This window comes from Protomyctophum parallelum, assembly GCF_964188405.1.
Source record: "Protomyctophum parallelum genome assembly, chromosome: 2".
Lineage (NCBI taxonomy): Eukaryota > Metazoa > Chordata > Actinopteri > Myctophiformes > Myctophidae > Protomyctophum > Protomyctophum parallelum.
Window position 1 is genome coordinate 34,984,573 of NC_139699.1, and position 25,314 is coordinate 35,009,886.

The 25,314-nt window shown below is 41.9% G+C and overlaps 1 protein-coding gene across 1 annotated transcript; it reads left to right on the forward strand.

The window, feature by feature from the left end:
* Window positions 1–214: 214 nt before the first annotated feature.
* Window positions 215–25,174, forward strand: cdh15 (cadherin 15, type 1, M-cadherin (myotubule)). Its single transcript, XM_083759979.1, has 14 exons — window positions 215–468; window positions 12,092–12,259; window positions 13,134–13,289; window positions 15,096–15,240; window positions 16,327–16,508; window positions 17,028–17,156; window positions 17,621–17,806; window positions 22,233–22,474; window positions 22,575–22,711; window positions 22,818–23,048; window positions 23,148–23,387; window positions 23,587–23,735; window positions 23,986–24,180; window positions 24,280–25,174. The coding sequence occupies exons 1-14, from the start codon at window positions 415–417 to the stop codon at window positions 24,472–24,474; spliced, it is 2,409 nt and encodes an 802-aa protein (XP_083616105.1). The 5' UTR covers window positions 215–414; the 3' UTR covers window positions 24,475–25,174.
* The last annotated feature ends 140 nt before the right edge of the window (window positions 25,175–25,314 follow it).

The window sequence follows — 25,314 nt, forward strand, 5'->3', positions numbered from 1 at the left end:
CACCAGCTGCCCTGCTTCTCTCCTCAACTCCATTATTCCCTCTCTCTTTCCATCTCTCGCTCTGCCTCTGCTGTCTCTCTCTCTCTCCCTCACTCTGCCTCTCATTGGACTGTGAGTGACAGCACATGTGCTGGGGTACATGGGAGGGCCACTGTTGAAATTCTAACCCCTTCCCCCAAGTCTCTGAGACATACCCCAGCTATGGCCAGGGAGGGGCTGTGAGAGACATACGCTGGGGGGACAGAGACACACTGAAAGTGGAGGCTTGGAAAGGCGAAAGGAGGGGATTCCTGATTTGAGAATTTTGGCTCCATTGCCCAATACTGCCCAGAGCGCGGAGGACTTTGTGTGTTGCACCTCAGTCTGTGGGTGTCAGAGGCCTTAACACCAGAGGTTTTGAGTCAGGCACAGAGGATGGCAGCCCGGGTGTTAGCAGTGTTGTGTGTTCTAGGATCTCTGCATTGGCAGGTAAGACAAATATTTTCTTCTTCATTGCCTTCGGTGACTCAACAGAGAATGTTTTTTTAATTACATTTTAACCCTACATTATGTGGTCCATTACGAACAGGGTCTGGCGACCAAAGTTGTACTCGTATTATTTAAATATTGAGTTCTGCAATGTGCCTTTACATAAAGCCTATATTGTGGCAGGTGGTTGAGACTTCTACTAGATTCCCCCTGCTGGGGAAGTTACAACACAATCAAATCACTTCTATTCGCCACTTACAGTCCAAGGGTGTGAGGAAATAATATACGGTGATACAGCACTATAATGCTATACTGCTATACTGTTCTCGACTTTTCAAAAGGATATTTACTAGAAGGCTAATAGAAGTGTTTGGTGTTACGTTTATGGATCAGTTGAATGCTTTCACTTCTGGGCTCTAATTGAGGGATTTGAGAGAAAATTAAAATGTTTGCTTTCTATTTTCTTAGAGTAGGATCTCGGTTGAGGAATGAACTTAAGCTGTGCCACGCTTCAAGTCTACAATTCATTCATGTTTATATGTGCGATCTGTTGAACTAAACATGAACCCACTTTCATCAATAGAGGCAATAAACCTTGTCTGGATTCAAGGGATGTGAGTGAAATAAACATTTCAGCCTAGATGGAGATAATATGATGGATAGTGTTTGAAAGCACAGGAGACTACAGATGTGTTTAGAGGTATCGGGGCATCATTAGTACCCTCTGTCATCAGACACCATTATGAGATCTAGAATGGATGGCCTGATGAGCTTTTTTATGCAGACTATGTTGTGTGAATCAGTTACAGTACATTAGTTGATTTTTGAACATGGGAGTGACAAATCGTAACCAGTTCATCATTACATAGCCACAGACAAACATTAAAGAGAGAAGTAGTGACTTATGGCTATAGATATCACTGATATCTAGTTAAAAAGGTAATGTTTTGCACATCCAGTAAATGTATCAGAATTAACAGAATTAACAATTTGTCAATTCCAGCAGGTCAAAATGCAAAGCAACAGGCACACACACATGATCTACACACACACGATCTACACACATCAAGATGGCAGTTCAACAAACCAACGGCTGCAGAATGTGTAGAAAAAGCAGACAGATCAAAGGTTTTTCTGTTTCTTTCCTTTGACAGCCTCACTGATCACTGTCATCAAACCATGATGATATTAAACTGAAAATGCATTTCTGTTGAAGACGTATCAACCGTATAACTAATATGTCCAGTTATGCACAGATCATAATCATTATTAGATTATATAAGCCCTGGAACGATTTCAAAGTCCATACTTGTAATCTATTGGCTACTACCCTGTATGATCTAAGCTGCAGGATCCATTAAAGGCGTATACTATTTTACTTTAACACACTTCTATCTGTGGTCAATTTAGCATTTTCTCTGGCCTCTGTGTGCACCCTACACAGTTTTTAAGTTGCTTGATTCAATATTTAGATATTTTATATTAATTTTATTATATATAACCCATAATTATATTATAAACCGATCGCAACATCAAACTTAATTTTTGCCATGTTAGATTAATTGTAAACACAAGTCCCTGCATCTGGTGAGACTGATATTACCCTTCTAATGAGTAAGGGGGCAGTGCTTTTTCAAAAACTATTTTCTTTGGGTATTTTTTTCTTTTTGTAATTTGTATTTATTCATCACACATTAGAAGAACAATGTGTCACCAGAATCAGGGATGTGTGTTTTTTCAATGAGTCTAACATGGTTAAAATACAGTTTGAAGTTAAAATGGGTTTATATAGGAAGGGGGCGTGTCTGATAATACCTCTTTTAAAGGACAACCTTTTTCAACCAAGGTTCATGTTTTAGGTTGTTATTAGAGAAAGTGAAAAAAAATGACACTAATCTTTTACTGTCTCCAATAACAACCTAAAACATGAAGATGTTTGGAATAAAACAAAGTTGTCTTTTAATATACAGTAGGTCCCAGTTTTTACAGTATTCTACATGCAGTATATTGGAGAAGCATCACAGCTAGCGGAATACACATTGGTATGAATTCCACATTGCAAATGCCAGGGGTGTCGGGTCAGAGTGGGCTGTTGACAACAACTGAGTTAAGGTTACATTACAGACTGTGGGGGACAGAAACTCACTTTGTTTGTTTTCACGGGGGTTCCAGGTGGACTCACTCGATGCAACCTGCAATTAATTAGTGAGCAAAATCACAACATTTATCTCACCTACAATAGCTGGTTTTCCCAGCGCCATGGCTTTTCATCAGTTTTGCCTGATTACTTTTATCCTCATAATGTCGCTTCCTTTTTTCAGTTTGTAGGTGTATAGCCCCCAACAACACATTTGTATTGTTGTGAAATGACCTATTTTAACACAGTTTACACAGTAAAATCCTTAGTCTTCTTTCAGCTCAGAGAGTGTACCAATGAAATGGTACACTGGTAGGCTACACGCTGGTGTATTGGTACACTCTCTGAGTTAGGTCGATAAAAAAAATAATCCTGACAGTTTTCTGAAAACCATGTTTCTATGTCAGTGGTACTCAACCTTTTTTTTGTTAAAAATGTTCGCTCTGAAATATATTTTCAATAATTTGTGCCACATTTTCACGACTTTTCAAAAATAGCAGACCTACAAGCTCGTAGCGCACCACTCGGTGGCGCGCTATGAGCTTGTAGATCTGCTATTTTTAACATAATGTTTAAAACACACACCCCAAATGGGTTAAATGAACACTGAGGATTTTAACGTCTATACTGAGGGTGGGATATACAGTACGGAGTGGGCAGAAGCCACAGCTGTTTCCAGATGCATACACGATGCCATTTGTCCCGCTCTGCAATCCCCCAGGCGGAAAGAGGAGAGCGGGCCGCACCTCAACCATGAAATCAGGGACAAATCGAGAGTCCGTATAGCACCAGCCGGCTGGTGGTGCTGAGTTATTCTTACTCATTGGAAACAATCAGTCACTGCACTATATGAGCGGCTAAATCACAGGCTATACCTGCTGCCGGTTTTACACTCTCTTCTTGGTTTCAGAGAGAGAGAGAGAGAGAGATTTGTTCTAAACAGACTAAATCAGCAAAAAATCTAATCTATCCGGGGGGTTTTTTACGCATAGTAACAGTATCAGTAACAGTATTATAGAAGGATGATTTGGTCTCACTTGGGCCATTTTCAGTTCCAAATATTTTACTCAAATGATAACTTATCTTAAAATTAAATATAACCAGTAAGACGCCCTGAGTTGAGAAGCAGGGGTTAAACTATTAATCTGGTGTCAGTGAGGTCAGATGTAGAGTTGCATGGCCGGCTCCATACATGCAGATCTAGTATGTCAATCAAACTATGTGTGGCTATCCGGGGTTTGATGAGGTCAGTGTCGTGATCTTCATATATGGAGATCTAGGTGATGACATTGAGGGGGCAGAAAACAGCCCAGTCACGTGGTTCATGTAACTCGTTTTGTCACTGTAAAGCCTATAGACACCAATGCATTCTGTAAATATCCGGTTCACTATTCGCCAACAGTCATTGGGCTGGTCCCATGGAGATGTCGTCGTGACATCACGTGACATCAGCCCCCATATATGGTGCCCAGGTCATTGTGATTTATTGGTCAAAGTTCATCCTGTGCCAAAGCGACTGCACTCGCCCAGCAGTCTGACGTCAGGTGGATGCGTGCACACACCGATCTTCCCCAGCAGTACCACCTCCACACTCTCACTGAGGAGACTGCCGACGAGCGGCGCCGTCGTCTGGCCAGAACTAGAGTTTAAACTAGAGTCCTCAACAGGCCCGAAAATTAAGGCCCGGCACTACCTGGGCCCTCATCAAACCCTGTACATTCAATACATTGCCCCCGCTGCCACACTTAGATCTCCATATATGGAGCTGACCTGTTCTGACATTCCATAACTTGATCTGACCTCATCACACCCTGTACACTCAAGATATATGGCCAGTGCACTTCTCGCCCTCAGGCGTCTTACTGGTATATTGACATTCCCATATATGGGCTTAATATTGATGACATCAGGGATGAGTCTTGACTATATTCTTTGCTAATTTGTTTTAATAATATCTGGGATTTATATAGCGCTTTTCTTGGCACTCAAAGACGCTTTACATGTGTTGGGGCCAGGGGGGGAACAAGAAGAAAAGGACAACTTTATCAATAAAATAAAACAATTAAAAGAATAAAACCAATAAAACAGTGCATATGACAAGTTTTAAAAACACATCAGCTTGGGAATGCGGTTGTGAACAGGTGGGTTTTCAGTGAAGATTTGAAGGTAGGAAGTGATGGGGCATCTCGGATGTGTTTGGGGAGAGTGTTCCAGAGGGTAGGGGCGGCCATGGAGAAGGGGCCTGTCGCCCCAGGTTTTCCGTTTGATCCTTTTAGGGACCTCAAGGAGGCCGGCGTCACTGTATATATATATACTGTATATCATATGTTTTGCTCTACTGTATGTGTGTGAGTGTATCCATAATTCAAACTGTAGGATTGATTATTGTCACGGACAGAAGTCATTCTTCCCTTTGCATATAGCCTACCGCACTGGAGCGCACTCGCCTATTAGTTTACATTGCATTCACAACGCGCCCTTAATTAACTGCAGCTGTGTGTGGCTCTCAGCGGTGTCCCACCGAAGTTGAACTGCATGCGCTGTGTCAGAGAATTAACAGATAGAAGCACACAAACTTTATCCCCAAACTTTATCTCCCCCACCTCCGTGCTGAAAATAAAACGTCTGGGTTTCCGAGGCTACATCCGTGCTGACGCAATGACTGTCCTGTTCCTGGTTTAGCTTTAGGCGCGGGACGCATGAATCTCTCCGTCTCCGGTCAGTGCAGGTTGTTGTTTATTTGCATGGCTCAGAAAATAAGTACGGTAACAAACTAACATGATAGAACGTTATAGAGTTGGAGGAGGAGGAGGAGGAGGAGGAGGTTCACATCGTGAACGTGTTTGTTAGCAGATTGTATTCTGATGATGTGCCAAACTGCTTATTGCTGCTGTAATGTTAATATAGACCTATGTCTTCTATGCGTTCTGAAGGTCGGGCTGCTGTACTGCCACTAGTGTTAATGTTATATTTTGTATTGTGTTCTCGGGCCGCCTGCACTGTGTTGCGCTGTGTGCCAATTAAGCCCCCTCTCCTGTTGTGTTCTTTTCTGGTCTGTGTACCAGTGTGTGACGCACACTTGCGTGTGTGCCTGCACTGTTTAATATTTACTATTACATTTTTATGTTTTGATAATCAGCGCTTTGCCAGATGATACATACACTGTGCCATATTGGAGAGGCCACTGTGTGCACAGTGCTTTGTTTGACATGCTCCGCGCACCTACACCCACCTCCTGTTAAAGTCCACCCCACCCGTCCCCCGTCATAAAATGATGCATCGACTCAACTTCGACTTTAGGCCTACTGTCTGACAAGTCGACTTGGAAAAATCTCAATTCTGCCCTAATATATATATATATATTCCCCCCCCCCAGTAATTTAGGATGCTAAGTTATATCCACGTCAATTATTTAGTGTTGTTATCTGTGTAGTGCTAATTTTAGTTAACAAGCTCACTCAGCAATCATAAAATTCAGACATCTTCATCAAGGGAAGACACACTTGAAGTGGCCCCAAAATAAAGTGTTCAGGCCTGGGCCAAGTAGACAACTTGGCACGCAGTGGAAGTGAGACGGACAGACAGGCACACACACACACACACACACACACACACACACACACACACACACACACACACACACACACACACACACACACACACACACACACACACACACACACAGATATTGAATGAATGGATGACTGGGCCTAATAGAAATGGCCAGAGTCAGCATAACCAAGGGACACCTGTGTGACCTCCCAACCTTTCGGCAGAAAGGATCGTCAGGCATGCTATGGACTTTCCTGTGTGACCTCTCCTAGAGCTTTCTGACTGAATCGATCGAAGGAATCGATGTTTTGATAATCAGATTTGAATCACATTCGCAACAGACGCTCAATGCCAGCTCATAGACTGATTTATACCATGTCGCATGTTGCACATTGTAAATAGTTCATAAATAGTTCATAACCTGTCGCAGCTCGTTGTCATCTTGAGGATAAATGAAGCAATTGCCACCATATCTAAAGATGTATAACAAAATAAACATGAAAGGTCAAACTGAACACTTGCAACCTTGCAAACTTGCAAAGGATTAGCATTCCTAAACCTATAATTTGCTGACCAGATCATCTGTCAATAGGAGACTCAGTAAGAGCCTGCATGGAGACTCAGGAATGGGACAAAAACTAAAACAATCGCCATAAATGAAAGGCTTCGTGGGGTGTAATTGATAGAAAATAAGTCATTTTTGGGTGAACTACTCGATTGGTTAGTGCCATTACATTCATACTGCCATTCATACTGCCATTACATTCATTACATTCATACATTCATACAAATACTATAATTTGTCTTAGTAATTGTGGCTCTCTACGTTGTGTACTTTACAGTGTTAATATTGGTGTGAGCTCATCATAACCACAGCCAAATGTCATACAGTCAAATTATGGGACTTGTTTTTCTCATGAATGGTTTGAACCAGCTGACCAGCCAGTGTGGCCTAATCTGTTGAGGAAGGGAAAATAGACAGCAACAGTAGTTCATTATTTGTTGTCCCTGGGGAATTCCAGGCCTCATACAGACTCCATTATGTGTAGGATAAAAAATGTGAATACATAAATCATACTATATACTGATTTCATGGTAAGATTATAGCTGAACTTATTTGCTCCAAAACTGTGTGTGTGTGTGTGTGTGTGTGTGTGTGTGTGTGTGTGTGTGTGTGTGTGTGTGTGTGTGTGTGTGTGTGTGTGTGTGTGTGTGTGTGTGTGTGTGTGTGTGTGTGTGTGTGTGTGTGTGTGTGTGTGTGTGTGTGTGTGTGTGTGTGTGTGTGTGTGTTTCTGACCCTGTCTGATTAAGAAAGTTGGCCACCACCAGTGCCACACTTTTTAATGGGTGTTAAATTAGTTAAATTAGTTGATGTAAGCTCCTACTCTCCAAGGCCCAAATTGCATTCATTTCAGCCATGCATTTGTAGTGCCATGGCATTGGTGTTGCAATCACTTCTGTCTGTGTGTGATCGTAATAGCCATGAGCTTGTGCTCTCTCTCTCTCTCTCTCTCTCTCTCTCTCTCTCTCTCTCTCTCTCTGAACTGTCCACAGCCCTCCTGGCCTCCTCTCAGACAGTAGACAGAAGTGGTGCATTAGTGAGGAGGACCAATTATATGAAGATGGGTGAAGTGGTCCTACTTCCTATTTTCTCAAATTCAAAATCAGAGCCTGTGTGTGCACTATAAATGTCTGGCACAGAAGGTATCCTCTCAAACATAAAAATGTGTAAATGCGTTATGAAGCAGTGTGAACTGAAGTACCTTTAGAACACCACTATGGACAGCAGCAACAAGTTTGGGTTAAAGGACTACTTCACCACTTTTCAACCTATCTTCATAATAATAGGTCCTCACTATAATAATCATGAAAAAAAGGGTGCCATTTTTTTGTGTGTGTCTCATAGGAGGGCTGTGGGCAGTTCAGAAACCGTCTTCCAGTGACATCATCGATGGGGAATACAAGCTAATAGAAACTGCAGGCTTTCTAGTCCTGAAAAGTTGCAATGCGAAAATGGAAGCCATCGTTCTCACGATAATGAAAATCGAAATATTTTTGTAAGAAAATAGTGTTTAAAAAAAAATATGCCTAATGATGATGTCACTGGAAGACGGTTTTTAAACTGCCCACAGCCGTCCTATGAGACACAGACTGAGTAGAAAAAAATCGTGCCATTTTTTCATGATTATTAGTGAGGACCTATTATATGAGGATACGTTGAAAAGTGGTGAAGTGGTCCTTTAAAGGTTATGAAATACATTCAAAATGGTCATCCTGTACAAACAACATTTACTTTTACATTGGAATATGTTCCAGGGCTTTGACCTCTCACGTGTTAGTAACACTTTATTAACACAATTATTAACAGTACAGGTGTGTGTGTGTGTGTGTGTGTGTGTGTGTGTGTGTGTGTGTGTGTGTGTGTGTGTGTGTGTGTGTGTGTGTGTGTGTGTGTGTGTGTGTGTGTGTGTGCGCGCGTGTGTGCGTGCATGCGTGCATGCGTTCATTCCTTGGTAACAATGTGCTCAAGCCTTCCATGCTACTCTAAGGGGCTAAGGTGAAAGGCGTAAAAGTATCAGTAAAAGCCCCTAAAAACAGATAACCCGTATTGTAGTGTTATTGCACTGCCTGTCAGACAGCGCAGACATCGGTGTAATTGGTAAGATGATACCTTGTTGTTGCCCCATGCTAGCCTGGTAAAGACATTAAGACAGTGGCAGAGATTCAGTGGGGCTGCCACCCAGAGACAAGTGTCATCTAGAGTTCAGCCTGCTAGAGCATGACAAGACAGTGACTAAGGGTCTCAAATGGACTGTGAAAAATCAGTTATAGAGCTTGTTAGAAGGTTGTTAGGAGCCTTTCTCGCCAGCTCTGTCTTCTAAAACAGTATTGTCTTCAATGTTTGTAAATGGACAGTCATCCACATAGATACAAAGTTCAAAATGAGACAACATAACTGGAACAGGAAGTGGTATATAAGATTAGGGGCCATATCCTGTGGCCGCTAAGCAGCAGGGCAGCTCGTGCAGTGCTGTGTCTATAGTTATATTATAATCATGACTTTGATTTTGAATGCAAACAGAACCACGTGTGCTACGTCATGGAAGGTTTTACATTTGCAATATAGTGTGAAGTTAATAGCCATGAAAATAGCCGGCTTCCACATTGATGATACTGGATGACAAGTACTCGTGGAATGTGATTGTAAACATCTCAGTGAGTGTGTACTGTAAATGACGCCGGCTACAGCCTGTAGGTAGGAGAATATAGATCAGTCTAAGATTAGCATGCCCTCTAACTCAGCCTACACATGCCAGCCATGACTGGCATTCCCTTCCTCACTATTCAGCTGCATGACAACGTATCAGTGTATCATTTTACCTAAGCCAAGAGACTGGGCAGGGCTGCCAAGCAATTCATGAAATAACAATGTAATTGACTAAAATCCACCAAAAGACATAGACAATTATTTATGGCTCCATTTATTGAAAATGAAGTGGTGATCCATACTATTCTCTTTGATAGGATCATTCAAATTCACATATAGAGTGACATTGAAGTAAATCATTTTATTTTAATGGAAAAACATCAAGTGCCCAACCTAGAGTAAGCTGACATGAGTGGTACATTTTAGCTGTTGGTGACACAGAATGGAACTAGAAAAAGTGCCCTTCTGGGCACAGGTCTCCAAGTGTGTGTGATGTTTGGCAGAATGTTTAGGAGTAATATAAACGTGTGTGTGTGTGTGTGTGTGTGTGTGTGTGTGTGTGAGACGCGACTTGGCCTGTTGTAGTGCCACCATGACGCCGATTTGAAAACTGTCAAGTGGCATTTCTTCCTCAGCCTAGTTGGAATATGCATGCACAGTTTCACCACAATTGGACGCTGCGTCTGTTGTGGCGATTTCTACAAAACGGGTACAAAGCGGGCTACTCCTGAAAACTTTAGAAGCCAATCGTAGCCAATCAGAATTGATTATGAGAAATCAAACAAACCCGTCTTGATCACATGTGAGCATGTGTACTGATTTGCGTGAAATTTGGATAAAATCTGAAGGAGTAATATTAGAAAATGTGCCTCCTGGTGGCACTATATAGAGAGAGATGTGAAAAATTCCAGGCAAAGGTTTTTCCTTGGTCTCTACAAAGTTTTACACAGATCCGTGCAGGTAGAGGTAAAAACACTAATTGGCCAGTTATAGCGCCACCATGAGGCTGAGTTGAAAATATTCCAATGGCATTTCTTCCTCGGCTTAGTGGTAATGTGCGTGCACAATTTCACGGAAATCACACATGCCGCAACACATGTGTTGCGGCATTTTGTTTGGAACCGTGCACTCCTGCAAACTTTGTTAGCCAATCTTAGCCAATCAGGATGGAGTTTGAAAAATCTGACAGACCCGTTTCGTTGAATGGCTCTAGAGAGACTGTGTACCAATTTGTGTGATGCTTGGACCAAATATGTAGGTGTAGTGTCCAAAAAAATGTTTTGCACAAAGCGGCCTCCTGGTGGCGCTATAAGAGGCCAATGTGAAAACCTTAGGGCAGAGGTTCAACTGAGTGTGTGTGCAGAGTATGGCTGCGATCAAGCCAACGGTGCCGGAGATTACAGACGGACGGACGGACGGACACACACACACAAACGGATGGACGGACACACGGATGGACGGACGGACGGACGGACAGACACACACAAACGGACGGACGGAGTGCAAAACATACTCTCTCCCCATGACTTCGGCCTGGTGGAAATGTTGGCTGGCTGAATTTGCAGCACTCCACAGTCCACACTCTGTGTGCACGTGCGTGCCTGTGTGTGTGTGTGTGTGTGTGTGTGTGTGTGTGCGTGTGTGTATGTGTGTAAGAGTGTGTTTATGCATGTGTTTGGATGAGGAATTTTGACAGCGGGACAGATCCGTAAGGTGACCCCCAATCTCTAGTCAGGTGCAGAGCTGAGCATAAAGGGGAATTTGTGTGGTGACTGTGTATGAGGGTGGGAAAGCACAGACTCTAAATCCATAGTCGACAGCTGTCATGTGAGTGTGAGTCTTGCATGTGTGGGCGTGGGTGTGTTCGAATACTGTGGCAAGGCAGCGATGAGGCAAATGAATGTGTGTATGACTATGTGAAAGTGAACATGAGGCGTTGTGTTTCCTGGTCTTAAAATTAATTTGCACCCAGATCAAAGGAGGCCGACAAAGACATGCATTAAAGTGAAACCTGAAGCCATTCCTCCGTATCCCCTCTGCCCTGACCAGTGCTGTGGATTCCACATTAGAGACGGAGGGGTTAAGGCTGGAGTTAGGATAGAGCCATTCAATCAGACCCAAAGAAATGATGTAGCGGACACAGGGGAAATGTTGACATGGTCTTAAACAGCTGCAAAGTTTGGAACACAGTTTGTATTTGACTATAGAAAGAGTATAGGCCTACATCACACTATGGGTACACAATATTTCTGGTAGTGGTGGGCGGAAATGTAGTTGCTGGCTTCATAATCTGATATCCCTGAATATAATCTGTGATAATATCTATTGAATAATAATGGACTAGTGTGCAGGACATTATTCTTCAGCATATCTTTGCTGTCGAACCGAAACTTTGTAGTAAATTGTTACAATAGTTTTCAGGAAATGGAAAGAATAACCAGTGTCTATCAATTTAGTCTAAAGCTCTTATTAAGACTTTTCAGTTGTTAAGTGTGTGTGTGTGTGTGTGTGTGTGTGTGTGTGTGTGTGTGTGTGTGTGTGTGTGTGTGTGTGTGTGTGTGTGTGTGTGTGTGTGTGTGTGTGTGTGTGTGTGTGTGTGTGTGAGTGTGTGTACGTGCGTACGTACGTACATACATACGTACATACGTACAGCTAGTACACCGGTGTTCATACATTTATTTCTAATTTGTGTCTCTTGACTTGACTGAAATTGTTGATTATTTCAGGTGCAAAGCTCCTCAGAAACACAATACCAGAAGGACGAGCTCCGGCCTGAGATCTTTAATCCATGGAGACATGATAGCAGGGGATTGGTCAGGGTGAAGAGGGACTGGATCATCCCTCCAATCAGAGTGTTGGAGAACAGCAAGCAAGTTCCTGAAAACTTGGTCCAGGTTAGATTATCTTTTCATTATTAAATCCATTTCTAAAGTAGAGTGATTACTGTGTCAAAAGTGTCAGTCAATGCTTGCAAGTTTCAAATGAAACTGAATGCCAGTGTTACTGAGCGGTGCACACTGCTCCAATGAACCACTGTGTGTGTATGTCTATTTGTATTACGGAATGTTCGTAGCATGACCTATTGACCCCTGTAGATGATTCGGGTCAATAGGTCACTGTTGAGCAGCCGGGCCATTCACCCTGAGCAGTCAGCTAATTGGGGTGGCATTCGGGTCCCACACACACACACACACACACACACACACACACACACACACACACACACACACACACACACACACACACACACACACACACTGCACTGCTCAGTTCACATGGGTGTGATGTATTATTATTATTATTGTTATTAATAATAATTTATTTTGTATTTCTTTGGCAGGCCGGTGATGAGGTTGAAATCTTCCCTATGTATGTGTTGAAATTCCTCGTCATAGATAATAGGTGTTAGTATTATGTGTGTTTAAAAAGACATAGGTTAAATGTCAATATTAGTTTAAGACTGTTCTAAGTAACGGTGCATAAAATCTTACCTAATAAGGAGATGGAGCATGCATTTAGAGAAAATATCAACATTGGGTGCATACAAGTTTTATGTAGTAGCCTAGAATTGCTCTATTTATAGTCTTGAATATTTACCTCCTGTTATAGGTCAAAGACCACTGTGAGCTCATACCCTCCCAACTTAACCTCCCATAAGCGTCAACACACTCACATGTGGTGTAACCATGTGTTTTGCACTTTCCTGTCCCTCAGCCATCTTCCCATAAGGTTCTCATCACCAGCCTTGTCTCCTGTCTGTCTGTTCAGATCAAATCGGACAAAGTCTTCACCGGAGAGGTGATCTATAAGTTAGAGGGAGTAGGAGTGGACCAGGAGCCCAAGAACTTGTTCGAGATTGATGATAAAACGGGTGTTATACGAAGCAAGCAGCCTCTTGACAGAGAGAAATACCAGACCTTCACGGTGAGACCACATACAGTACAGAACATGAGGCCATTTGAATGTTCTAATGCCACTATAGCCTGCCCTGTGATGGCTCTAACAGGACGCATACACGTGAAGGTTGCACAATCATACGTACATATAAAACAGTTACAACGTACTAGGGCTGGATAATTAACTGAAAATAGAATTAAATACTATCATTAGAACCAATAACTGACTTGTAACCAAATGATCGATAAGAAAGATTCATTCATCGTAATCGAGCCAAACATTTGAAATAAATGTGATATTGATTTAAGTCATATTGCTCAGCCCCCACAATGCACGCTACAAAACATTGCACAACATCCTTCAATCCAAGGCTCTGTAATGTTTTTTCACGTCATATATCACACTCGTGTCACAGACATAAGTTACAAAGAGTCAGAGGTCAGTTTGTATGGCTCTTAATGGGCAACCAGGGACACACTTCAGAATGTACTGGAACAGAGGACTTGACATGTAGCCCATGGCGCAAGAAAATATCCTACACATGTAACATTCCAAAAAGAACAAAAGATATTGTCTTGTATCTCATATTTCATCTATTCCTTTTATACATTTTCGCCTATAAAGATGCCCAAGTACCGTTTTTTGGAGATACTAGGTTTGCGCCTGACAGCGAGGATATGTTTAAGATGGTGTCCCAGACCCAGTCCCACAGACACTGTGGGAGGCTTACCAGGCATTTGATTTATAGGCCTATATGTTGTAAAACCACATGTGTTCACATAGCAGGAAAAACAACATTCACATGAAAGCATTTACCTGTTCACAGAACAGGTGTAATGTACTGTGTAATATAATGGTAAAGTGGGTCTTGAGCGGTGTTTTAAAAATGTCTACATGTCTATTCTGTATTGTTTGTCTCTAAATCGGAGACAGCTATAGTGAAGCACAACAAAAGGTGGTCTGATAGCTCAGGCCTCTCAATCATTCTGTTAACAGTGATGCTCAGACCTAGTGATCACCAAGTCCATGGTGTCCATGTTTATGGGTTGGCCTGTCAACATGTTAAATAAAATCAAACAAGTTTAAAAGCTCTAAAAGGTCCATAGCCATAGAGTCTGATGCAATGTCCATGTGCAAATTACAGTCTCCGGTAATCAGAGATCTGTGGTTGGTGGAGCAGATAAACAGAAGTTCTGATATTTCTGTTAAAAACAGGGCTTTGCTACACTTAGGAGGGCGGTAAATACTAATCATTAGCACAGGGGACTGACTCTCCAGTATGGTGGCCTGGTATTCAAATGATGTCAAATTGAGTCGTGTAAAAAAGAGTCAGAGGATGACATTTTAGGTTGTCTGAAAAGATATTTGCCAGTCCAGCTCATTTGCTCCCGTGTATTGAATGTGTGAATGTATAGTTCAGAGGGCATGCTGCTAGCAGAATATCTCCTTCGGAGCCAAGCCATGTCTCTGTTAAAAACAACACATCAAGCTTCTCCTTGAAGATTTCATTTATAGAGGCTGGCTTGTTTGTTAATGAACGTATGTTATATAATGCCAGGTTTAATTTTGTAGATGATGATGGTGATATGGCACGGCTCAGTGGGCATAAGTGGTCAAGTGGTGGTGGTTGGGCACTGTAGGGATGATACAGTAACATGGATGGGTGTCAACAGGAGTGCATAGTCATGTAATGTAATGTGTGTGTGTGTGTGTGTGTGTGTGTGTGTGTGTGTGTGTGTGTGTGTGTGTGTGTGTGTGTGTGTGTGTGTGTGTGTGTGTGTGTGTGTGTGTGTGTGTGTGTGTGTGTGTGTGTGTGTGTGTGTGTGTGTGTAGCTCAAAGCCTTCGCTCTGTCCCCAAGCGGAGAGAGACTGGAGAACCCCACGACAATAGAGATAGTGGTGCTGGACCAGAATGATAACAGACCCACCTTCACCCAGGGCCAGTTTAATGGTGATGTCCCAGAGTTCTCAATTCCAGGTAAATCCGACTCAGACTATCATCCTATTCCTCATTCACATCTCAGCTGACCGTTACACATCGATAGCCTCCACCTTTTGATCATAGGTCTGGCATATAAGGCTCAATAGTCTGCTCAAGTAATTTTGTCTGCTGATTCAAATTCTAAATATTAATATCAATGTATTGTTTACTTATTGCTCAAACATGTAAACTGAATGTTGAACTGCAATTCTTGTGTGCAAATCAAGTAAACTAGAGTTCAATGTTGCATAGCTCTAATCTGATTCATATGGCTTTAATGTTAAAATGCATTCAAGTTGTATGTTTCGAGTTTGCATGACTCAAGTTAATCTCATTAACTGTGTTGATATGTGCCTGTTCTTGTATAGCCATGGGGGGGGGGGGGGGGGTGCTTAGCATTCCCTGATTTTGCGTAGCATGCTGCTTAGACAAAATTCAGAGAACATCTCCCATAAGCAGAGCCTTTAACGCCAAATCTAACTGTATTCCATTTGTTGCAATAAATGGTTAATCTATTCTGACGTGAGTGTTTCCTGTCTGAATTATATTTGACACAAACCCCTCCGCTGTTCTAAACTTCCGACACATCTTAAGTATGTCCCAAATGTCCCATTCCCATGCAGCTGCATTTCCCATGCAGCTGCATTTCATCCATATGTAGCATACTGTATATATCACAACGTTGTCAGTCGAGTATTAGTCAAACTAGCAATAGAATGTCATGTTCTATTGATTATTGTAAATGTATCAATTTCCATAAACCCCTAATGGACTTGGATATATCATAAAAACTGTATCTATGTAGATTAAAACAGCATACAGGTTTAAAATGATAATACCATCATCATTCATTCATTCTTGGTACATATCTTGCTGCTAAATGTTTAGGAAATGCAGCGCTAGTGTGAAGGATTCCTTTGAACCTTTCGTGCTGGTTCACAAATCTGTGCAACTGTGATGCTATATGTTACTTTTGGTGAGCAAAACAGTCTGTCATATGACATTTTTGTGTAAAATAGGTTTTTAAATACAGTATCTTTACTTTGCAGTTGACCTAGAATTTCATTTTGATTGTTTTGACAGGCACTTCAGTTATGTCAGTCTCTGCCACTGATGCTGATGACCCGCTCACAGATAACGCTTATCTGAGCTACGCCATCATTCGCCAGGAGAGCGAACCTCCCAACGCCGTGACCAAGACCATGTTTGGCATCAACAACCAGACTGGGGCCATTTACACCAGAGACGTTGGCCTAGACCGAGAGGTAGGGAGCACTGATGAGACATCTCTGAAGATGTCAACCTTATACACGCCTCAGCTTCTTTTTCTAAAGATTCTGGAGATTAATATATGGTCTGGGTCGGGTGGAAACCCCATATGTCCAAAATCGTTACTTTATAGGTAATGAAAATATAGAACCTGTGTTCCAATGGATACAATGGAGTTATGATTTAGTCGCAAGTTCTTGTTTATACTACTATATTTGTTCAATATAAAACCCACTGACACACTTAATCACTTTCACTTTCTCTTAAAAATGTGGTGAGTTGTGAGCTTGTCTATTTCTGCTATTTGTTTTATGTAACACTGTAGTTTGAGAAAGTGGGACATGAATTGGAGTGGAACAAAACAAAGTAGAAATATGGGGATATGAGGTTTCTGCCTGACAGCAATGATATATTTGCAAGGAGCCAAGCAGATACAAAGTAAAACTCAAGGACACGCTGAAAATGTTAGTTGATTTCAGTAACATGCTCTAAGCTTATATTATATTCCCTCCTAGGTGGTGAAAAGTTTCAAACTGACCCTGCAGGTGGCTGACATGTCAGGCATGGGCCTGACGAGTGAGGGTGTGGCCATCATACATATAATTGACATCAATAACCATGCCCCACAATTCAACCCTGTCCTGGTGAGTTTCATACCACCAGTTGTGCTGTCTTTGGCTTATGAGTGACGAACATCAAACAATCAATAACTGCCGGATAATTTGTGGTGGGAAACAACTGTGTGTGTGTGTGTGTGTGTGTGTGTGTGTGTGTGTGTGTGTGTGTGTGTGTGTGTGTGTGTGTGTGTGTGTGTGTGTGTGTGTGTGTGTGTGTGTGTGTGTGTGTGTGTGTGTGTGTGTGTACAGTATTTACACTGTTTTATTTATCGTTTTACTGCCCATTTGTTGTAAAGTATTGCTTCTCTCAGATCAAGGACCACAATGGAAATAAGTATTGTGTCGAAATACTTGATAAACATGTGTTTTTCTTTTATGACATCCAATAAATCAAATCAAAACAATATACTGTATATAGGTTCTATTCATAGGATGCTATATATTTCGTGTTGTAATCCCTGCTCTGTGCTTGTAATGTGTGGTTCATGCAGTACGCCATGTCAGCGGTGGAGAACAGGAAGGACTACGACATTGGCAGGGTCAACGTGACAGACAGAGACGATCGTGGAACAGGAAACTGGGAGGCCAAGTACTCCATTGCAGAGGGCGACCCCAATGGCAACTTCGCCATCAGCACAGACCCTGCCACCAACGAGGGCATTTTGACTGTAATACAGGTACAGTACTGGGGCTGACTTTACTCGAGGGGACAAATATCTCTAAAACACTGAAACGTTTGCATTTGCAACATTCACCATGAAAGTGTTTTGACGTTTAGGGTTAGGGTTTTATTAAAATAGGTGGGAGCTGCAGGGTTTATTGTTCATAATGCATCTCACATGCTGGCTCATCTTACAATAATTGCACAGAATCTCTGTTTATGTGTACGTACGTGTCTGTAATTCACATAACTCAAGAACCGTTCGCCCCGCCGACTTCAAATTCGACACACGCGTTCCACTCCACCACAGGGAGTGCAGTGCCCGGCCTTGAGTCGGTCGGAAACACGGTTGTCCAGAGCCGCCACAAAAGGCTCTGGTCAGGCTCTGCCAGTGGACCTAATGAGCCTGTGACATTCCCAGGCTCTGCACAGCTTTATTCCCCACACCTGCCATTTCATTACTTAGTCTTTACAGGCAGTTTTCACTCTTCAGATATTCTCCACACATTCTCCACAGACCACTGCACAACTTACACAGAGACAGACAGTTAAAACGGGTGCTATGACAACAGATATAACAGGTATTGCATAATTTTCATTGTTCCCAACTTGCATCATAAGTAGGCCGGTGCCCAACGGGCACACGTCTAGTCATGTTAGAATGACAACAATGGCATTCCCTTCATCCAGTTATTTTGGTTGTCAAATACTTTGGCCAGATTTTCAGCCATTGCGCTGTGCACTTTTACACAGCTCAACATTTGATGCAAAACAAATAACTGGTGGCAGCATGGTTCTTTACCATGGTTCTCAATTTAGATTTTTGATAGTGAGCTGGAGTGAATGCTTTTAAATGGAGGGTAGTTAAGATACAACCAAAGCTCCAGTCTAATTTAAATTACGTGTTGTGAGCTTGTAAATTGTCTATTTTCGAATAGCCAAATACCAAATGGGCTTAAGTGGTTAAATTCAGTTTTGTACTAATAATCTAAATCTATAAGTAAGTAACTATGGTAGTAACTAAAATAATAAAACACTTGGGTAACACTTTACAATAACAACCTGTTATAAAGCATTTATAAACATTTATAAGCTGTTTGTAGATGAGTAATCATGAACAGACTGTTTGTTGACATCCGTAAATGTTTACCTAAACATTTATAACAATGTGAATAGTTTACTACTTACTAATACCTTACTAATAACGTATAAATGATGTTTAAACTTAGTTATAAATGTTTAGGTAAACATTTACGGATGTCAACAATGATTGTTCATGATTATTACTCATCTACAACTGCTTATAAATGTCTATAAATGCTTTATAACAGGTCGTTATTGTAAAGTGTTACCAATACTTGTAGTGGATACTGTACAAATTACAATATTTACAAGTATGAAGTAGATCCACGGTACACACCCACCCACACACGTGCACACATTCTCGCTTGCTCACTCACTCACTCACTCACTCACTCACTCACCAGTCACTCACACCACAATTCAATAGCACCATCTAGTGGATACTTTTTTAACTACAGGACTGTGGCACTCATGCCTCAGTAGGAAATCAAGTTCAATACCAGGCATACACAGTCAAATACGGAATGTTAATTGTGTGTCAAAATAAATCACACCCTGGCCGTGTGAAGTGAGGGGCGCTGAAATAATCTACATCATCATCATCAAGAATGGTGGTCCTCCCTTATTGGCTAAGGGTGGCTGTGGCAGTTCAGCCTGCCACTGAGACTGAATGGTTAAAGTATTTTTTCATGATTTGTACTTTATTTATTTTCTTCCATATGTATAAAACATTGACAAGAGACAACCAAAGAAATACACAAAACAATACAATACAACAATACAATACTACAGATGCACAAAAAAAGAAAAAAAAAGAAAAGAAAAAAGAAAAAAAAAACATAAACACATAACAAAATAAAACAAAACAAAACAATACAATACTACAGATGCACAGAAATATCCCGCAGTCCACCCCAGCCCCAATTCCAGACATTTCTTCAATATATTTTTCCAATGTTGCAGCCCGTTCAGAGCTCACTCAGAGCTAGAAACTATTCAGAGTCCTGATACATGCATATGGTAAAAGCCCCATTTTGAGTCATAGTCGTCCAGTCTATTGAGCAGCCTGTATGACAGTCGCTCGTATGCGGCCAATAGTCCCATTGAGGCGTCCCAAAGGGACGGTGCAGGTGCAGATGGGGCCTTCCAGTCCTTGACCACCAGCCTCCTACCTGACATGATGGCCGTTTGTATCCATTCAGCTAAAGGAGGAGCAACGTGCCTCAATGTGGCAGGATCCCCCAGAATGAACAGACTGGGTGAAAAAGGAATGTGTAGGCCCGCTATTCTCTCCAGTCTTTCATGTATAGCGGTCCAATATTCCTGAATTTTGGAACAGCCCCAAAGCATGTGTACAAGTGTACCGTCTCTATCCTGACATCCAGCATTCAGGACCATCAGTCAAGCCGACCCTAAACAGTCTCGATGGTGTCCAATATATTCTATTTATAATTTTGAATTGAATCAACCTTGTACGTAGTTCTCTTGACATTTTCCTTCCATTCCTAAGAATTCTAGCCCAGTCACCATCTGATATTGTAATCCCTAAATCCCTTTCCCATGGCAACTTGGGTGTGGATTTACACTGGTCAGATGCATCTAGTAACATGGCATAGTATGTAGAAGCCTCATGTCCCAATCCGAATATTTTAAAAATACTCTCCACTGTGTCAATTTTAGGGGGGGGGGGGGTGATGTGAGAGAACCAAAGGTTTTCTCCAATAGGTGACTCAGTTGTAAGTACTGCCAGAAGTGATTATGTGGTAGGCCAAATTCTGTTTTTAATTCTTCCAATGATTTCAAATTGTTTTCTTGGTATAGGTCTCCCAAAATCTTTACACCCGTCGATACCATGGGTCCCAGAGGAAGGGCTTTTTACCTATACAAAGTTTGGGATTTTGCCAGATGCCAGCTGACCAATGGAGATGGGGATTGAACTTAAACATACGAGCTATTTTCCTCCAAACCCAGTGAATGTGAGACATAATCGGGTGTGATTTGCTAATTGAGTCCAGTTTAGTTGTGAGACATTCAATAGGCGTCAGAGGAGCACAAAGTGCGCTCTCAAGACTAAACCACGGCGGGGCCCTTTCCGGTGGAAGGGACCATTGTACCATATGCCTCATGGTGAACGCATAGTGGTAGAGCAAGAGATTGGGTATACCCAGACCCCCTTTATCCACCGGCTTCTGCAGTTTTTTTAAGCTCATTCTTGGACGTTTGTTGTTCCATAAGAACTTATTACAAATTTGGTAAAATTGTTTGAAATAATGTAATGGAATCTTAACTGGGAGGGCCTGTAGCAGATAGTTGAGTCTCGGAGCACAGTTCATCTTAATAATGTTTGCCTTACCCCACATAGAAAGAAACAAAGGAGACCATCGTTCTACATCAGTCCGTATTTTATCCAGGAGCGGTTCAAAGTTAGTTTTTACTAACTCGTCCAATTTAGAAGGGAAGACTATGCCTGAATACTTTATGCCCTTTTTAGGCCAGTCAAATGAGCCCGCCTGAAACAATGATTTAGGACAGTATGAAGTGAGTGGTAGGGCCTCAGATTTTGACCAATTTATCTTATAGCCTGATATGGATGAGAACCTATCAATAGTTTTAAATAGAGATGGAAGGGAATGCTCAGGATCCGAGACAAATAGAAGTATGTCTTCCGCGTACAACATTAATTTGTGGCATTTGAATGGTTAAAGTATTAATTATTATTTATTGTGTATGTTGCAGAGAATTATATTATTTCGGGCTGTGTATGTATATTGGATGACTCTTGATTGTTAATTGCTTGTTGTCTCCATGGTAGGGAGCAACTATCAGCTGTGGCCTGTGGGGTGACACCCCTCAAAAAGCATGCGTAAATGTCGGAAATTTGCCTTTTGGACCATGTGGTCCTGGTTTTGATTCTGGGCCTGGCCATGCAACTACCAATGAGTTGGGTACCGGAATGGACGCGGCACTCACCCCCATTTATTTTGTGGACCAGTTTTTTTTAATTCGTTTTACAGAGGTTAAGGTAGTTTTACTCAAGTTAAGTTTAGGAATACATGTGTAGGCATAGATTAGCTGAGGTTACTTTTAGGAATAACGTTAGGTTTAGCTATAGTATTGCTGAGGTTATGTTTAGGAATAAGGTTCGGTTTAGCTATAGTTTTATTGAGGTTACGTTTAGGAATACCTGGTGGCGACCATTCTGAGGTTACAATCCATGTTCCAGGGGTCTATTGCATTGAAAAGAGGATATTCTCAGCCAACACAAACAATAAGCCAGTAAGACCTACATACTTATAATAAGATATAAACCAAAACATTTCAGGTTTCAGCTTCTGTGTTGTACCTTTTTTTTCTTACAGCCATTGGATTATGAGACGGAACCCGAGTACAGTCTGATCCTGACAGTGGGAAATGTCAGACCTTTGAACAAGGCTCTCAGCGCCCCGGTGAGCAGTGCTACAGTGGTGGTCACTGTACTAAATGAGAACGAAGCCCCTCGCTTCCGGGAGGACCCCATAAACATTGTGGTGCCTGAGTCAGTGGTCCCTGGCACAATACTGAAAAGCAACATTGCCTATGACCCAGACAATTCGAAACTAAGGTACAATTCAGCTGTACCCCTGTGTTTATTTAAAAGAATGAATAAAAAAGTGAACCGATCATCAATGTTGCAAGTATGTCCTCTTCTGTGTCTGTGCCAGGTATGAGATCAGCAGAGATCCTGATAGGTGGTTGGACATTGACAAAGAGACAGGAGACATCATCGCCAAGAGAACCTTCAACATTCGATCCCCGCATGTTAAAAACAACGTCTACAGTGCTGTTATCAAAGTAGTAGGTCAGTGTTGAACAATGCTTTGAAATTGTCTGTGTTACTAGCCAGGCTTTTATACAGATTGTTGCATTTTGGTAATTTATGTTATGTGTTTCTCTGACATGTATAGATGCTGGTGGTGTGTCGAGCACTGCCACACTGGCCATCACCCTCAGGGAGACCAATGACTTCCCTCCTAAGCTATCCCCGTTGAGTGGGACTGTGTGTAGCCAGGCATACGGGATGAAGGCCGGTCTGGTTCTGACAGCTAGGGATGAGGACTTGCCTCCACATGCTGAGCCCTTCACCTTTGAACTGTCAGAAGACCTGTCAATCAATTGGACCATTATCCAAATAAATGGTATGGAGTGAGTGGAAATGCAAAGAAATACTAGCATCATGCTACAGTTGCACTGGATGAAGTCTTGTCTAATGCCACTGTCGTCCTCTGCCTTTCCAGAGACACATGCTGTGCTTCAGTCACTAGTGGAAATGGAGACAGGAGAATATGTGGTGACCGTGCTGGTGTCAGACTCTGGCAGCCCCAGCCTGAGTGCATACGCTCAGGTCAATGTTACTGTGTGTCCCTGTGACTCCTTTGGAGACTGTAAGTCGGAGGTGGCAGCCATCTTGGGCTCTAGTGTGGGAATCAGCTTCATCGCCCTGATAATCGTCATGGCCAGCATTGCTCTCTTACTGCGTAAGTGATAACAACTAATAGACACCCCATAGAGTTGTTTTGTGGCTGTAACATTATTATGGCATAGGTAAATGCCTGGCATAGTTAAACCCAAATCACACAATCGGGTTTCAGCCCTTTACAATGTGATGATGATGATGATGCACATGCAAGTTTTAACTTGTTGTTTGATGGTTAACTCTGTGTGATTTTATTGCAGTGCTGCTCCTTCTGGCGGTGGCGGTAAGCACCTGCACCAGAAGCCATCACATCAAAAAAGGAACAGGTCTGCTTGTTGGTGAATCAGATGACGACATACGAGACAACGTCCTCAACTATGATGAGCAGGGAGGAGGAGAGGAAGATGAGGTTAGATTACGTGCTCACGCGCATGTACATGTGGACACACACACACACACACACGAGAGCATAGAAGATATTTTATCTAAATCCCTATCCCAGCATGTGCGAGTGTGCTAGAGAATGTTGAGTCCGCACAGAGAACCCACTTGGAAGAGGTTTTCCTATGGGCTCTCAATAGAACAATGGATGTTAAATATCGGCAAAATGACCCTTTAACTGATTTAATCAAAACTGCCTTTGTTTAATTCTTGTCCAGAATGCCTTTAACGTTGACCTGCTGTGTCACCCCAACGATGCCCCTTCGACCCCTGGGTCCTTCTGCCCGATGCCCGGTGTCCCCCGAGGAAGGCAGCCTCACCTACGGATGGATGCCCCACACAACCTGCCTTCTCCTACCTACCCACGGAGGCCTCCTGCTGATCCTACTGACATCGAGGACTATATCAATGATGTAAGAAGCTTTCAGTAGCCCGTACTTTGAAACAGCCTATAATAACAGCACACTTCTCCAGGTTGTCTCATCTGACGTGTGTTGTCATTTTGTCCTCAGGGCCTAGAGGTTGCGGATAACGATCCTAATGTGCCTCCGTACGACACAGCGTTGATCTATGACTATGAGGGCGAGGGCTCCCTGGCGGGCAGCCTCAGCTCCATTGCCTCAGGCAGCTCTGATGGAGACCAGGACTATGACTACCTGAATGACTGGGGACCACGCTTCAAGAAACTGGCCAACTTGTATAGCTAAATAAACTATGGCACGATGACCTGTGCAGATAATCCAAGTTAGAGATTATGCCTACTTAGTCTTGGACACAATGTGAACTGGACTCACTTGAACACAATTCAGTCCAGGACTAGGTTTAGAATATATTGAGAAATATATTCACATAATTAATCTCTGCCATGGCAAGTCCAATGCTCTTAATTTGTTGGGTTACATTTGGAGTCATTTGAACAGACTAGGGAGACAATTCTTCAATTTTGTTTCTCTGTAATGTACTCTGGGTCTAAGGAACAGTACACATGAAAGGAAAAGTGGTTGTTGACATGATTAGCAAAGAGTGGAGAATGTAACAAGAGAAACAGAATGTTTAGAAAATGTACTTTAACTTCATTCTCAGATTATATGATTATGCAGTGTGTATAATCAACAGGACTGAGATATTCTTTTTTATATATAAAAGTGACAATTTTGTAAAAATAAATTTCCTTTGATATTGATTTTATTTGTAAACATTATTTATCCATTTGTATCATGAATCCTCCATTCCAGCATCCATTACCTAAGCTTTGTGGGGGCATCTCTTAAGTTTAACATTCAACCACTTCACACAATGTCCGATTTGATCAAATTGTTTAGATGTAATGGTTTGATTGGTGTTTTTAAACATTTTCACTTAGTTTTTGATTTTATTGTTGAATACAGAATAAATGTAATAATTCCATGTATTGTGTGTATTCATTATGAATAGATGTTCCTTCCAGGATGCACATTTTCACAAATAATTCATCCATTTAAAGACAGATTAGCCATCCATGCAAAGATGGACTTGGACTATCCCACGGACGTACTCGTTTTAAATAA